The following is a 14800-nucleotide window of genomic DNA, read 5'->3' as shown; positions in this document are numbered from 1 at the left end:
CCTCCTGCACAACATTAAATAAAAACAAAATTAATTAGGAATCACTATAACACTTTCACTTTCGCCCTGCATGTTTTTAACAAAAAATATTTTGACCTAGCGTGGTAGACTGTTCTAAAGCACACACATACACAAAACCAGTGCATGGGCACACAGACACACACCTTTGTAGCAGAAGACACTAATTTAAAATGCTCCAGTTTTCTTGCCAGGAAAAAAAAAACAAAAAACAACTTGATTGGTTTTTGGGAGCGCTTCGATATTTCTCTTCCCTGGTGGTCGTGCTTGGTGGTGAGAGAGAGAGAGAGAGAACACTGCCCGGTGCTCAGTAGCTACCTCAGCTGTTTGCCTAATGACTTTTGGGAGATGCAGAGCGCATATTCATCTCTGCGGCCGTCTGTCAGCTTCATTTACAGGCTCTGCCAGCTAAACCAGGCCGCATCAAGACCACAAGCCTGGAGTTTGTGTGGAGACAGAAGGTGTTTTTCTAAAACTTTGGGACATGTGTTAAGATGGTTCTGTCCACGCTGTTGTTAGTTAGGTATTTTAAGACTTGTTGGCTGAGCTTGGCGGTATGTGTGTGTATGTCCCCGTTTGTTTTTGTGTTGATGTGGGAGGCCTGCAGCTTTCAGAGACATTTATGTTTGAACCGTCCAAGTCAAATCCAAGTTAAACGCCTCATGTTGTCATGAATGCCCACAGGAGGAATATTGATCCGTGTACAAGGTGGTGGATGTTACAGCATTAATCCAAAAGCAGTACACAGTTTGAGGTCAAGGTGCTTAGGCTGATTGTTGCGGTATTGCAAAGGCCACCAACATAGCCATGGATGTGGGTAGGTTTTAAATTTTGGAGTCAGTGAATCATGCTATTTAGCTGCCATTACTCGAGCCTCTGCTCCCTCCTGCAAGAATCTGATAGTAATATTTCTCTGTTTGCTTGTGGAAGATTGATGCACTGCTGATGCACAGAGGAGTGGAGGTAGGCGTGAAGAAGAGTCTGCATTGTAGCGAAAAATGTGAGTTGCACAGAGCGTGCTGATACCTAGGAAATAGAGGTTAACTGTGTATTGTATACTGTTTACATGTAGAGTGTGCATGAGGCCAAGTGCATGTACTTAATGATTGGCCCCACAATCTACCGAGATACAACTGCTATAGAGTGGGTGTACAATAATGTTAAGGCTCTGAGGCCTTTGTACTCTGGCAGCAGCCCTACCTGTAGGTGCCAGTTTCCTGGACCCGCCACATCTGAATGCCTTTGAAGGGCCCTCGGGTGCCTACTGTCACGTTGACGTTGCTGTTCCTGTAGGAGTTGAGGCACTGAGTGGGAGTTGGGCCTTCAGGTCCCACAGCCCCACAGGTATGAAAAATCCATTTTTTGGCTGCACATAAAGGAAAAGGAAAAAAACAGCACTTAATAGAGCACATAGCTGTAGAAGCACAGATTCTGTATTCAATCACACTGGGATTTAAGCAAACTTAAAGATGATAGAGAGGCTGAAATTCAGTGTGCACCACAGACTCATTACAGTTCTATTTGTCTCACATTCATTCCACTTCAACATTGCCCAGTGCTCCACTCCCACATCGATAAAACCAAATATACAGACATGAAGAAAATTATTATACATAGGAAGACTAGCTCCAAACTGGAAGCTACTCAAATGAGACGCTACTATTATCATATTCACAACTGCAGCAGGGGACGTAGTGACAGGATCACAGGTGACAAACATTTCTCCTCATTTTCCCATGTAATCCCATGTGTCGGTGCTAATTGGAGTTCCTTTCACTGTAATTAGCACGAGATTAGTCTTGTCAGATGGACGTGGACGGACTTAACGCTGCAGTACTAAATCCTGATTTAAGGCTTGTGAACACAGCAGTGGGGAAGACACCAGGGAGTGAAGCACCTCTCTCTCTCTCTCTCTTCTTTCTTCCTCTGCCCGACTGTGGACGCTCTGAGACTACTTATCATTCATTTCAGATGCAAATCTGACACCAGTTAAAGTCAAAGTCATTCCTGGAACAGAACAACTCACATGATGGCTTTCATAGCCACTGAGTTGCAGGTCAATGTGACTGCAACACTGGGGTTAGAGATTTAAAGAATGGGTGTTTTTATTCTTCGCAAGACTAGATCCAGTAAACTGATTAAATGGTGTCAGATACACAGGAAAGAGAAGCCTCAGGAGTGCAACTTAAGCTTCTGATGCTCGCAATACAACACCTTTTGCTGTTCAAGTTGCCTGCTGTGTAGTGCCTATTAAAGTTGAAGCCCAGGAATTGAGAGTCAGTATTTACAAGGATCTCTCGCCAAAATCAACACTTCCTGGCTAAGGAAAATAACTGCAGGAAGCTTGTATTTGTAGCTTGTGTGTACATTTGTGTCTGTGTTTACCTATAAACAACAAAATAAAAATATACACCATTGACTTAATAATAAGATTTGAGTTGATTTTGGAATGTAATCATTTTAAAGCCACACAAAAACATTCATGTTGGGGTTGCTGCCAGTTCAAATGATGACTACTGCTCAAACCTGGATGAACTGCATATCGAGCATCAAATTTGTCAGACTGACTCTGAAGATGATTGGTCCAAGGGCACCTGGTCTCCCTACAAACATCTCTTTTGAGTTTGGTAAAGTGTTGCCAGCCGAGACCATTTCAAGCAGGCACTACTTTCAAAAACAATTTAAAACACCACTATAAGAGAGCGATTTGGAGTTCAGCCTGGTCTTAGCAAATGCACTCCTCCTGTAAAAAACCATAGTTGTGGGGTGACTGGAGTTCTGTCTGGCTCCCATCCAGCAGGAGTAAATTGATCCCTCCAGTCAGTATTTTCAACACCCAAGTAGGTAAAAAAAAAAAAGAAGAAAAAGAAGAGTTAACACTGCTGGAAATAAATCCATCACTGAAGCAGAAAAGCCTCCAAAGCCAAACAGCGCTTTAGACGTAAATCTTACTGTGCTTAACGGGTTACACTGAGATGGCAATCAGTTAGGATAGGATATGCTAAAGAAAAAGGAGAAGTGAATTCTTGGCTTGTGCATATGAATAAAATCCTTGTTATGTAAAGTCAGCTTGACTTTTTGACATTAGATAGCCAAGCCTTCCGTACGATCTCTCTCCCATCTCCTGAGGGTGCAGTTGGTTTCACACTTAAACCCAGCTGATAGATCTTGTTGGTCCATCAATATGAGTGACACACACACACACAACACACACACACACACACACACACAGACACACACACACACACACAGACACAGACACAGACACAGACACAGACACAGACACAGACACACACACACACACACACACACACACACACACACACACACACACACACACACACACACACACACACACACACACACACACACACACACACACGTCCCTGAGCACACCCTGACTCTGCTATGGTATGCCACCATCATAACAAACACTGGCCTCCATCAAAGGAAGGTGCTTGTTGTACACTGACGTCAGTGAGGAATAAGAGAGAGAGAGAAAGAGACGGAGTCAAATAGAGAGACTCACAATTTAGAAGAATGATTGGATTGCAATACTGACAGCAATGCTCCAGCAGTCTTATTCTCCTCTGATTATTATTAAAACAAGACAACAGTAAACATGTCATTCTTTATGAATGACAAAGGCAGTCTTTTAACAAGTAAACAAGCATTGCAGTTTTGGAATGAAGCAATATGAGGCGCTTTCAGTTTTGTAAAAAATGATTATCATTTGGAACAAGAAGGAAAGTTGTGTTTGAAGAAGTTCTGAGGAATACAATCTCTAATTGTAATGTTGTTTGAATTTAGCAGTGATTGGGTTAGCCTTCTTTCTCTAGTTGGAGAAACACATTCAGACAGACAGTAGTCCTGCATGAGGAAACTGAGCTCTCCCATTTATTTGAATGGAGCCAGTCCTTCAGCACAGAGGGGGAGCCAACGCATGGGGCTGCAACACAATGCCATGTCATCTAGCAAGACACTGCAATACATGCAAGGGCAAAATCCTGGTTTATTACTTTAGCATGAACAGCGTATTCCTGCTGTTGTTGTGACAAAAGATAATAATAACCAAAATACCTTTCTAGATTTGTGAAACCACTGTACGGTGTTTTGGCATCTAACACACTTTCAACTCAGAGATCTGCTACTCGCTGTACGCACTGTATCTCACCAGCGTTCGGCAACATGCCTCCACCAATGCAGCTCGTTGTTTATAGCATTGTTTTAACGCAGGGTTTGAACACCTGTCATCTTCCTACAAGTTTGCCAGAGAAAAGTCCAAACAACTCCTACATCTCTGAAGCACTTATGCAACTGTTCTTTGGGGTTTACGGTATAAATAATTCTCAGCTTTGGTATCACTCCTTTAAACAACATGTTATTTTAGCATAATCCACATATTTCTTTGATTGACATGACAAATGTTGAGTTAACTGCTCCCAACAGCCGCCACCGCAGCATCTGTGCTGGCTGAAAATGAGGAAGATGGGACAGTCAGTCAGTAGAGAGTAAAATAACCCTGCCACTCAAACAGAAAATAAAAAGACAATTCAATCAGATTATCAGGATATGATTTAGCCTCAATTTGACATGATTTACAAAACAAGCATTCTCAACAACAACTGTCAAATAAACGCTCTGACTCAACATCTTATGCTTGTTTTTATTCTAGTGTCGTCTGCACCACAATGAACACAATAAAAGCACAATAAACACATTTGATAACTTGTGGACTTCTCTATCTACCTTTTAGTATTAGTATTAGTATCTATTAGACCTCTACAAAATTCCATATCAATGTAGACTCATCATTCTGTGCTGCTTTGTTCTCTTAGCATGTAGTATATATAGCAGTATGCTCCTTATCCACTGACAGTTGTCCTCTTAGGCTGGCCATTAGAAAGATGGATCAAGGCTGGCATGCCATGAATGGATCTGAATGCTAAGTACAAAGCTTATGGAGCACAAGAGTCCAATTAATTACAAACGCCTGTTTTGCGTGGCACTGCTCGTTATCTGTCTCATATCTGTCTTAGTGACTAATGTTCCCCCACCAAAACCCAAAGTAACAACAACCAGCTAACTGATTGCCGCAGGACAGTGTTTATGAACAAGTAAAGAATGAGGCACTGACTCACATCTCTACTCTGCTGCTAATTAGCGAGCATGTAATGGCCAATACTGCTTTTCTGCGTGGAGCATTCAGGGACCAACATCTGCTGTCAGTTACTTTCAAGAGCCAATGGGATTGCTTCAATCACCATCCCTTCTGTCTTTGATTTGATGCCAGTTTTCATCTACTCCACAGAACTTGGGTTTTTGTTGTTGTCTGATGTTGTAGGCGCAGAAGTGGAACACCTTGATATGAAAATGTGCTGTCTGTACAAAGGAGCCAATGTTTGTACATCCTGCTATGCTTTTGCGGATAAGATGTAAATATGATATTTTCTTGCATCGTGACAGTGTATTATGTGAAGTTGTTTTATTGTCTTAAAAGAACCTGAACACTAATCTAAGTCAATCACACACCCACACGCACACACTGTCATACAGTGAATGGCCAGAGAAAAATAAGCCCGGAGCTCATCCGGAGGTTAGTGACACGTTCTTTTCCCATCAGGAGAGGTAATCACAGAAAGAAAGGGAAGCAAGCTCATTTAGGATGACTTTTTCACTTACCCCCCCGCCCCCCCAAGCAACTGATGAGTCAGCAGTGAGAGGTGGGTGCCACACAGTAGGCCAGTGGTGAGAGATAAAAGTGACTCCTGCCAGAATGGTGCGGAATCAATGGAGATGAGGGGGAAAGAACAAGAAGAACGAAAACAATGAAGGTGAAGTCAGGGTGAAGGGAAAACAAGAGCAGGAGGAAGTGGGACAACAGAATGAGATCACAGGGAGCACTGACAGAAAGACACGACGGCTGGGTGGGACGGCAGTAATGTGAACTAACAGACAGTCAATAACAGCTTTTAAATGGTAAAGATGTGAAACAAATGGAGAAACAAAAGAGAACAAAATGTGCAAGGTCCAGATATGGTGGCAGAGTGAAGGGAAAGATGAAGGGGAGAGTGAGAGAAGACAAGACACGTTGACGTTGGTGGGGGTTAATCATTGAGCGTGTCGGGGGAAGAAGAGAGTCTTGTTGGAGTGACAGGTCTGCTGAGCTAAAACCCTCATCAGGCTTGCCGTCCTGCCCCGCAGACGTCAAAGCATGGGCTCCAGAAGGGGAGAAGGGAGACGCCTGGTGAATGTTAACCGCTCAAGGCTGTCTTTGAAATGGCCAAGGTATAACTGCAAGTTCAACTTCTTCCCCCCCCGAGTTAATATCTATGATAATCACAAGGGCGAGAGCAGTGTGATCTCAAAGTCCCATCTTTCTCTGAGGAGATTTAAGTCTGCTGGCTTTATTGTAACCATAGCGAGTATTACCTGTGAAAGCACATTAAAATAACCTTTTTGTTGCTGCCCTTGCAGCTAAATCCTGGTAGCAAACGCCCCTATATGAAATACCCTTTGTATAATTTTGTATATGAAATGTTTCCTCCACTGCCATGTTTTCTGTTCAGCATAAAGACTTTCTTGATGGACTGAGTAGCCTTTGATTGCTGACTGACCCAAGCCTGTGGCTCCAGTTCAATACATAATGCTGTAACATTATCAAATCATGTTAGCTGGCTAAACATTAATGTCTGATCTTTTACTGTCCCTGTTTGACCCTCCAGAGACAAACAGAGCGCTCTGTGTTCAAGACTAAAGAGTGACCCACATCACAGACATTCACTCAGACAAGTCGCTGCACAAAGAGGTCCACAAATTAGCATATTAAGGTCCTGACACATTAAGTGGACTATTGGTCCATGTTGGTCTGCTGTTGAGCATTGTTGTTGTGGCTCACTATCAGCCCTACTTTGCTGTCATCGTTTTCTGTGGCTGGTTATCAGTGGCTGTTGAGCATATACATACTGTATATGTATAACCAGAAGCTAACACCAGTGCAAAACAAAGTAAAGCATCACCGTTTCTCAGTTGTAACTTTTTCTCAGACCTTTTGTCAAATTGTCTTCAGAGCATATAATTAAACATTATGATTAAAACAGTGGCATAACAAAACGGTGGCATAAAAAATACTGGTAAGTTTATTTTGTAGATCTTAGCATTATGTTCTTTGGATAACAAAATATATACAACTGACCAATCATTTTTTTTCTCATGTATGAGAATGTATATTGGCTGTGGTACAACTTCATCAGTGAGACTTTAAGGGCCTGTAGAGTGTGAGTGTGATTCTTCTGACCAGTTTCAACTGGAAGGCGAGCCTCCCTAACCTACAAAATTGATTTGCTGGGCTTTAACAGCGTATGAATGCCATAAAAGCCTTTTACACCGCCAGGGAGAGAAAACAAGGTATAGATGAATGCAATTACAATCCTGGAGTGTGCTAACACTGTCAAGACCAATCATCTGTTTGGAATGGAAAACTGCAAAGTCACAGACAAAGTTCACATTCATTCAACATTTGTATGAGTGCTATGGCACTACACGCTTAGCAGCAACATAACTCTGAGAAAAAGAAGTGTCGGTTTAAAAAAAATGTATACCTCTCAAAAGATAGAGCGTACACAGTGTAACTCCAAAACGATAGTGGCTGATATCTTTCAGCAAGTACAATGTAATTCTAGCTTTTCAAAGGTAATAGCTAAGGAATGTGTTTAAGAGCAGGTTCGATATGAAAGTAACTTCTGACTTTAAACACAGAAATTGAATCTCTGCTTGTCTTTACCCTTTTCAAGCAGAGAAGTGAGAGAGTGTTAGGTGGAAAATGTCAAGTCTGTGTAAGTGGCTCCATTGACATTCTCAGGAGACAAATTGAAGGATTTTACACTTCACAACTGCCCGTCCTGCTTCATTTAATGCCAAAGGAGATCCCTGCAGCACTCACTCAGATGTGAACATGGTGCACACCAGTAGGGGGCACACTTACTTTGTTGCAGCCCATGCTCTGCACGTGTAGAGTAATTGTGAATCATTAATGCATGCAAGCATACGTGTGTGCATGATTTGTGAGCAAAGGAGAGTGCAGGAAAGACAAAGAGAAACAGACACACAGAAAATGTGCATGTGGAGAATATTCTCTTAAATACACACTTACACAGAGGACTTCCGATGGACGAGGGCGTCATCTTGGTTGTGCTGGTGATCATTGGTGGAAACTCGCCGTTGGCTGGAATGAAACAAAATGCATTTATTAAAAGGCTGTACTACTGAAATACTGTTGCTTTTACACAGAAGAACTAGAGGAGCTAAGCACAGTAGCTGCAGACCCCTCACTGGCACAGAAAACGTAGAACCACCAGCAGGGGTCATTCTTTCATTTGTACCACCAATGGCTACATGGAGGGAGTGGAATTCATAACATCCAGCTCCTCTCCATCTCTCCCCATCTCTGTTCATTCCTACAGTAGATGGGTAAGCACATTCAGTCAGAGTGTTTTGTAGCAATCCATCAGGCCTCCAGCCTCACTCCTTTCCCAGGACTGATATCATAAGCTCCCTGGTACCTTGATCTCTTCCCCTCAAATTCTCACCCAGAATTAAGTCTTCCAGGCAAATGGTCTGGCTGATTGGCTATTACGGTTCAAGATAGAGGAACTTTTTTTTTCTAAAGATGTTAAAGTAGGAGAGACTCATTTCAACTACTGTAATGGTTGGACGCTGGCCTGGAAAAACTAGTCATCGGTTCCCATTCTCTAGTATTCAGTATAGGTGAAGAAACAGTTCCCTTGGTTGCTTGGCTGAATCACTGAACAGATGAATCAATTTCTTTGATTAGGGTCCATGCACTGCAATCAGTGGTATAAAAAGATTGGCCTGAATGGTGTTAAAGAAAGCTGCTGCCATCTGATGAGGGACTGCACAGACTACAAGAACAATCAATGCAACCCTGTCAGCTGAAAATAACAAAATACTTTTCAAGTGTTTACTTGAGCAAGTGCTGAAATGACAAAATCAATGTCCAACAACAGCATTACAGGAACAAATACATTACAATTAAAATAATTATTTGCAAATAACAGGCACTGAAGACATTGCAGCGCCTGTTCCATTTCCTGTGAAATGTTGACAGTTCTTCCTACCAACTCAACCAAGGTTTGACTTTCTTATTTTCAGAGCTCAGATATAATGTTCAGCTTAGCTGCTATACGTATGTGTGTCTATGACTTTAACTCTGTTTCCAAAGAATGATTTGTTGAAGAGTTGTGTCCAGCATCTCATTTCTTTGATGTAATGTTCTGTAGAAAAAGCCCTTTGTGGCTCTGTTGCGAGAAGATCCTTGTTGTGAAAGCACAAGACTTTTGTACAAGCGAGATTATTTCAGAGAAGTCAGATAAGGTTCACTGTGGTTTGTGAAGCTGATAACGCTGCCGTCATGCAGTGCTATGACACCAAACAAGGCGGTGGGTTCAGATCTTGACCTGCTGCTATTCTTCTAGTCCTGTCTCTGATTTATAACTTTTACAACAAAGCTGGATACAATATATGCCACCCAAAGTGGATACACTTCCTAGTCGGCTTCGGAACAATAGAAATCATTGCTGTTTCACTCAGACTGCCACAATGGTTCAGTCTATCATCACAATTATATATGCACATTCCTTATATACAAACAATGCATTGAAAATGAAACTATGTGCATAAGACCCGCATACTGAGCTCTATTTCTGTTCTGCATATGGAATAGGCTGTTGAGAGGACGATTACATGGTTTCAGGGCCTATTTGCATTTCACAGCAAGAGAAAATAGAAGGTTTCTAGTTGTAGACTGGCCTGCCTTGTAGAGCAGCAGAATAGCACACAGTTTGTTTACACTGTAGCTGCCTGATATTCTTCATAGGGTCGCCCTGGATGGCACACAGCAGCAAAGGATGATTTAAAGGTTTCATGAGGGTATTTTCTTGCTTTGTTTCTCTAAGCCACAAACACTAGAGTAAAAAAAGTTGCAGTTCCAGATAACACCAACAACCCACTGATGAGCAAGTTGTGTTTCCAAACTTCGAAAAAAAAATAATTGCACAAGCTAAATATCAAGCAGAAATCCAAATACTAGTTTCCTAATTGTGACGAGCCAATGAATTGCTCACATAGTGTCATTCGGCTCCTTGGTGTAAACAAATCATGCCTGCTTTTCCTGCCATTCTTCTGGGGGTGTCAGGGGACAAAAACAAGACTTTTCATCTTCATCTCTATAATCATTTTACCACAAAAACACTCCCTCTTCTCCATCCTGGCTCCCCTGTCACCCCAGGCTGGAGGCACACCGTTTATGACAATATGGCAGGGGGCTCCCTCAACAGCTGAAAGTTTTGGAAAGCTACTGTGTGGCACTGTTCCATTTGGTCCAGGAAAACCTGCTTTGACTTAGGATCTAACAACTTGACATTAATATTATTTGTGCTTGAGTTGAAAGTACACCTATGGTCCTCTGGGTGGTATATATCATTAAAATTCTTTAGATGGTGGTTTCTGCTGGAACTTTCTCTGAGTAGAGAACTCTTGTAATTTTGGCTTCAAAGCTTTAAAAAAAAAAAAAAAAAAAAAAAACTTCAGCACTGCTTACCTAAAATCTGCCAGCTAGAAAATCAATAGCTCATTCCGTAGCCCTGTAATCCGCAAATAAATATGATCGCCTAAGACTCCAATGCTTGGGAGCTGTGATACAGATAGAGTTTATGTGCAGATTTGATGGATCACATACAGCACGCGTATGACCACAATAAGTTTGATTGTTTGTGCAAGTACTCTACACAACACACTCTCTGTAAGTAAGACCCTTAGTGGTGTTATGTGTACACACAAAAAGTTCAGTAACTTTTTATATCTTCAACAAAGTCGCTAATAAGACTCACTATATTGTTATTCTGAGCATGGGGTAACACGCTACAGCAGGGCTATGAACAGACAGAGCTGGAGCACACAGCATTGGTATGCTGCTGCAGCAGGAGAAGGACTCAGCAGGTCCACCACAGAGCAGCATGAACCAGAGGGCAGGGCAACAGCCGGCGTGGCTGTCACTGTTCATTAGCAGGGCGCCGTAAGATGCCTGAAGCCCACCAGAGGCCAGCCACGGGGGAGGGGGGTACCTCAATTCCACCCAAAATATTTTGAGATTGCAATAGCTCTAACAAATATCCACACTACAGCCATGTCATGCTAACAGTCAGTTAGTCCTTATGGAAACATGGGGTTAAAAAGCAGGCCTGGCATGTAGCATATTTAGAAAATGTATGTACCGGTCTCAAATATCTCAAATTTAAGAGAACATACTTTACTTTTGGATTCCTAATCTGTTAACTTGCATATACAACCTCTGTCTTTGTGTCTAAAGGAGGCGGATATACCTGGGAGAGACCACACTTCTTTTAATTAGCCCTAATGTACTGTATATGTCATCACTGTGAATACACTGAAGACTGTAGAGCAGCTGTACTTACTGGTCCATGGTGTGTCTCCATGTTTCTCAACACCCACAGGTGCAGGTGATAATTACTGAAACCTGTACATTTCACTAATCTGTAGTTGTATTACACGAGTTGCCACGGCAGATAACACAGACAGAACAGCCAACCAACCCATCAGCACATAACTGGAATAGAAAAACTAACTGTATGGCTGTATAGTGAACAGGATGTTTTCATAATGCCTGTAGCCCAACAAATCCAATTATTTCCATCCAAATCAAAATTTTTGCAATAGTAAACCTTTTGAGGATCCTTGCATGGACTTTCCATTGATGTCAAGGACCAGCTACCAAAGAAACAAATTCCCAGTGTGATGACGCGGAATCTCTATTAAGGCAACTCGATGCGTGAGAATAGGAGTAATGGCACACAGCAGAGAGAAAAGGATGAACTTCCTGTGCTGTCTATCCCAATAAACTAATTTATTGATGCTGCTGAAGATAAAATGATAAAACTGACAGCCAGGTCCAACACCTGAAGGGCAATGGATGCATCATCAAGCCCACATGCTTGCCAAACTATACATCACACTAAAGCCAAGAGAAATCTATGAGAAAGGCCACGGATGGCTGATTCTCTGCATAATGTGTTCTCACTATGTTTTCCCACCAAAACACATTACAGGGCTGTGTCATAATGCTTAGGGATCCATCATGCTAATCCCTCACAGTGATCACTCTTAGAAACAACGACTTTTGCTGAGCTTCAGCATCTCCCATCAGCTGGTCTGATTGATAGATGATAAAATGTGACTGTGTGGAGTGTGGCTGCAGGTAATGGATACCTGGCCTAGATTAAGAACTTGCCATCTGGAAAGTGAGCGAAGCAGGGATAGATGATCCTTCAGCACTGCCATACCAGTGTGGCTGCTCCGGAGGACAAAACACAATTGGTGTGCAAATATCTCCTGGAAAATGTCATCTCTTTAAATAAAGAGTCGCTGAGCCAATAAGCCACTGTTGATACGGACAATGGTGACTGCTCTGGCTTAGAGCAGCAGAAATTTCTCTCATAATTTTCAGCTGATGAAGTCATGTTAACTGATTGTATTTTACAATTAGAGCAATAAAGTTCAGATTATATTTGTTGTTGATGAATAAATTCAGCCATAATGTAATCCAAAAGTGAATATAAAATAAATTGTTGTTTAGTGTGTATCAGTCACATTCATCACCATTCTCATAGTACATTTGAATGAAAACTGGTATCTAAACAATGTGTTTTAATTGCTCTAATTAATCACAACTCAACAGTTTTCAACATGTTATCTTGAATTTACCATTTGCAGTAATGACACCAATACATTCACACCATAGACAACATAACTTGTCAGGGTCAGTTTTCTAATCCAACCAGCATCACGATGTATCAAATTAAAGCAGGAAGAAAATAATCACACTGTGTCTGAGGGTGACACGCGTGCCCCTGCCTCTTGGCCAGAATGTAGTCAGTTTAACACAGCTTCATTTCAACACTGGTCTCATTGTCAGAGCTATATTCAGGTACAAAGATGCTCAGACATTATTATTCCTGTCACAGTTCAAACAGGTTTCTCCAGATAGGCAGAGATGAAGGCAGGCACTGAACTCCTAACCTTTCATTCTCCTGATGCCAGACTCGGTTGTCATCTTACTCCTGTTTTTATACTGATAAACCATCTCAATTATAACACAAAAATATCCAGAGAGGTGACGTGAGTTTTGACCTTTATGAGCCCGCAATACAACATTGGAACAGTAGCCCTTATCAATCAGCAAGCTATATTATGACAGATTTTAACTGTTCTGACATTTCAGGATCCATCAAACGTTCTCAAACAGTGTGCTAAAGGAATGTAATAACACATGTAGATATCCGTTCCATAAGGTTTTATCAATGTATATCTACGAAAAGCTGCAACACCTTTAATAAAAGATATTATTTCTAAGACAGTAGATGTTTAAAGGACTTGCTAGGATTTTTACAATTTATTTTAGTTGTGTGGATGGAGAATTGTTTGGAGAATTTCAATGGTATTGAAGTGAATAAATCATGGTAAACGTCCTTGATGAATGCTTCAAAGTCTACAAAACTGCCACTCAGTCAAATAATTTCTCTGTAAAACATGAACAAAGGGCAGACCTGTATTGATTATGAATTTAATTGTTTTTCCCCCTTCGTGCTAGTCACGGTCAATCAATCAACCAATCAGTCAAAGAACTCCCATTAATTCAACTGAGGTCTGATGAAGTGAGAGTGGAAAAAGAAAGACTCAAGACATTTTTATAGTACTCACATGCCAGGAAGCAGTCCATACTAAAAGAGATGTTGTCAAGAGAGATGGCTGAACCGCGTCCAGGTCCATCTTCTGTGCTGAACTGCAGCCAGAACCTGCGGAGAGACAGAGCTGTTTTAACTACCTCACAACCTCTGAATGGTTGGATAGCCTCTGACTGAAATGATGTAAGGAAGAATGTATTGTGCTTAAGAAAAATGTGGGGAAAAAAAGTGAGATTTGGCTTTTGAAGGTGTGCATTGTATGCCTTATGACAGCTCAGTCTGTATTGTTAAGAACTGTTCATTCTTTCAGCAGATACAAAAGAATATGCTTATCTACTTTCACACCAAGAGTTAGATTAAAGTATTGATACTAATATAATGCCTGTACTGTAAAGATGAAGCTGTAGCCAGTAGCAGTATGTAGCTTAGCATAAAGACTAAACAGAACTAGCCTGGCTCTTTGCAAAAATACAAAATCCACATACCAGCCTCTCTAAAGCTCACTAACTAACACATTATATTTTATTTGATAATCTTTAAACCAAAGGGTAAAAATGACAATTTGCTATTTTCCGGAGTTGACGTGAGAGTGGTATTGATCTTCTCATTTACCTCTCAGGCAAGGAAGCAATTAAGCGTTTTTCCCAAAATGTCAAACTATTTTATTATGTACTGTGGAAGAAAACTGTAAATGTTTTTGTGGTTGCAGAGTTGGATGAGTTTCTCATCATTCTGTTTATTAACTTGTTTTACATGTTTTAGCTTTAAGAGTGACGTTCACAAGAAGTTGTCTGTGGCTGTCTGTGGCTGCAACTGTCAGTAACATAACCTACAGTGAACATTACTTCTGATTAAAAAGGCATTCCTCTTCTACACCATCAGCAGGGTTCCAACTCTTTTTATGAAGGACCCTTCCAGGTCTTGTATTGACACACTGAACTTCTGTTTTATTCCTCCTTGTTTAATGAATTCCACGTTAATTTGCAGATTTTTCTGCTACATAC

At 41.3% G+C, this 14800-nt stretch overlaps 1 protein-coding gene across 2 annotated transcripts in view; it reads right to left on the bottom strand.

The window, feature by feature from the left end:
• The window catches only part of alk (ALK receptor tyrosine kinase), a 310223-nt gene that overhangs the window by 28123 nt on the left and 267300 nt on the right, over window positions 1–14800 (bottom strand). For both annotated transcript variants that reach the window (XM_051395754.1, XM_051395755.1), the window contains exons 10-12: window positions 13813–13907; window positions 8171–8242; window positions 1219–1384 (exon numbers count right to left, since the gene is read on the bottom strand). In XM_051395754.1, coding sequence (XP_051251714.1) covers window positions 1219–1384; window positions 8171–8242; window positions 13813–13907 — 333 coding nt within the window. The remainder of the gene's footprint in view (window positions 1–1218; window positions 1385–8170; window positions 8243–13812; window positions 13908–14800) is intronic.

This window comes from Dicentrarchus labrax, unplaced genomic scaffold (assembly GCF_905237075.1).
Source record: "Dicentrarchus labrax unplaced genomic scaffold, dlabrax2021, whole genome shotgun sequence".
NCBI classification, from domain to species: Eukaryota; Metazoa; Chordata; class Actinopteri; family Moronidae; genus Dicentrarchus; species Dicentrarchus labrax.
The sequence above is the reverse complement of the archived record's forward strand: the minus strand, read 5'-3'. Positions and strand labels throughout refer to the sequence as shown.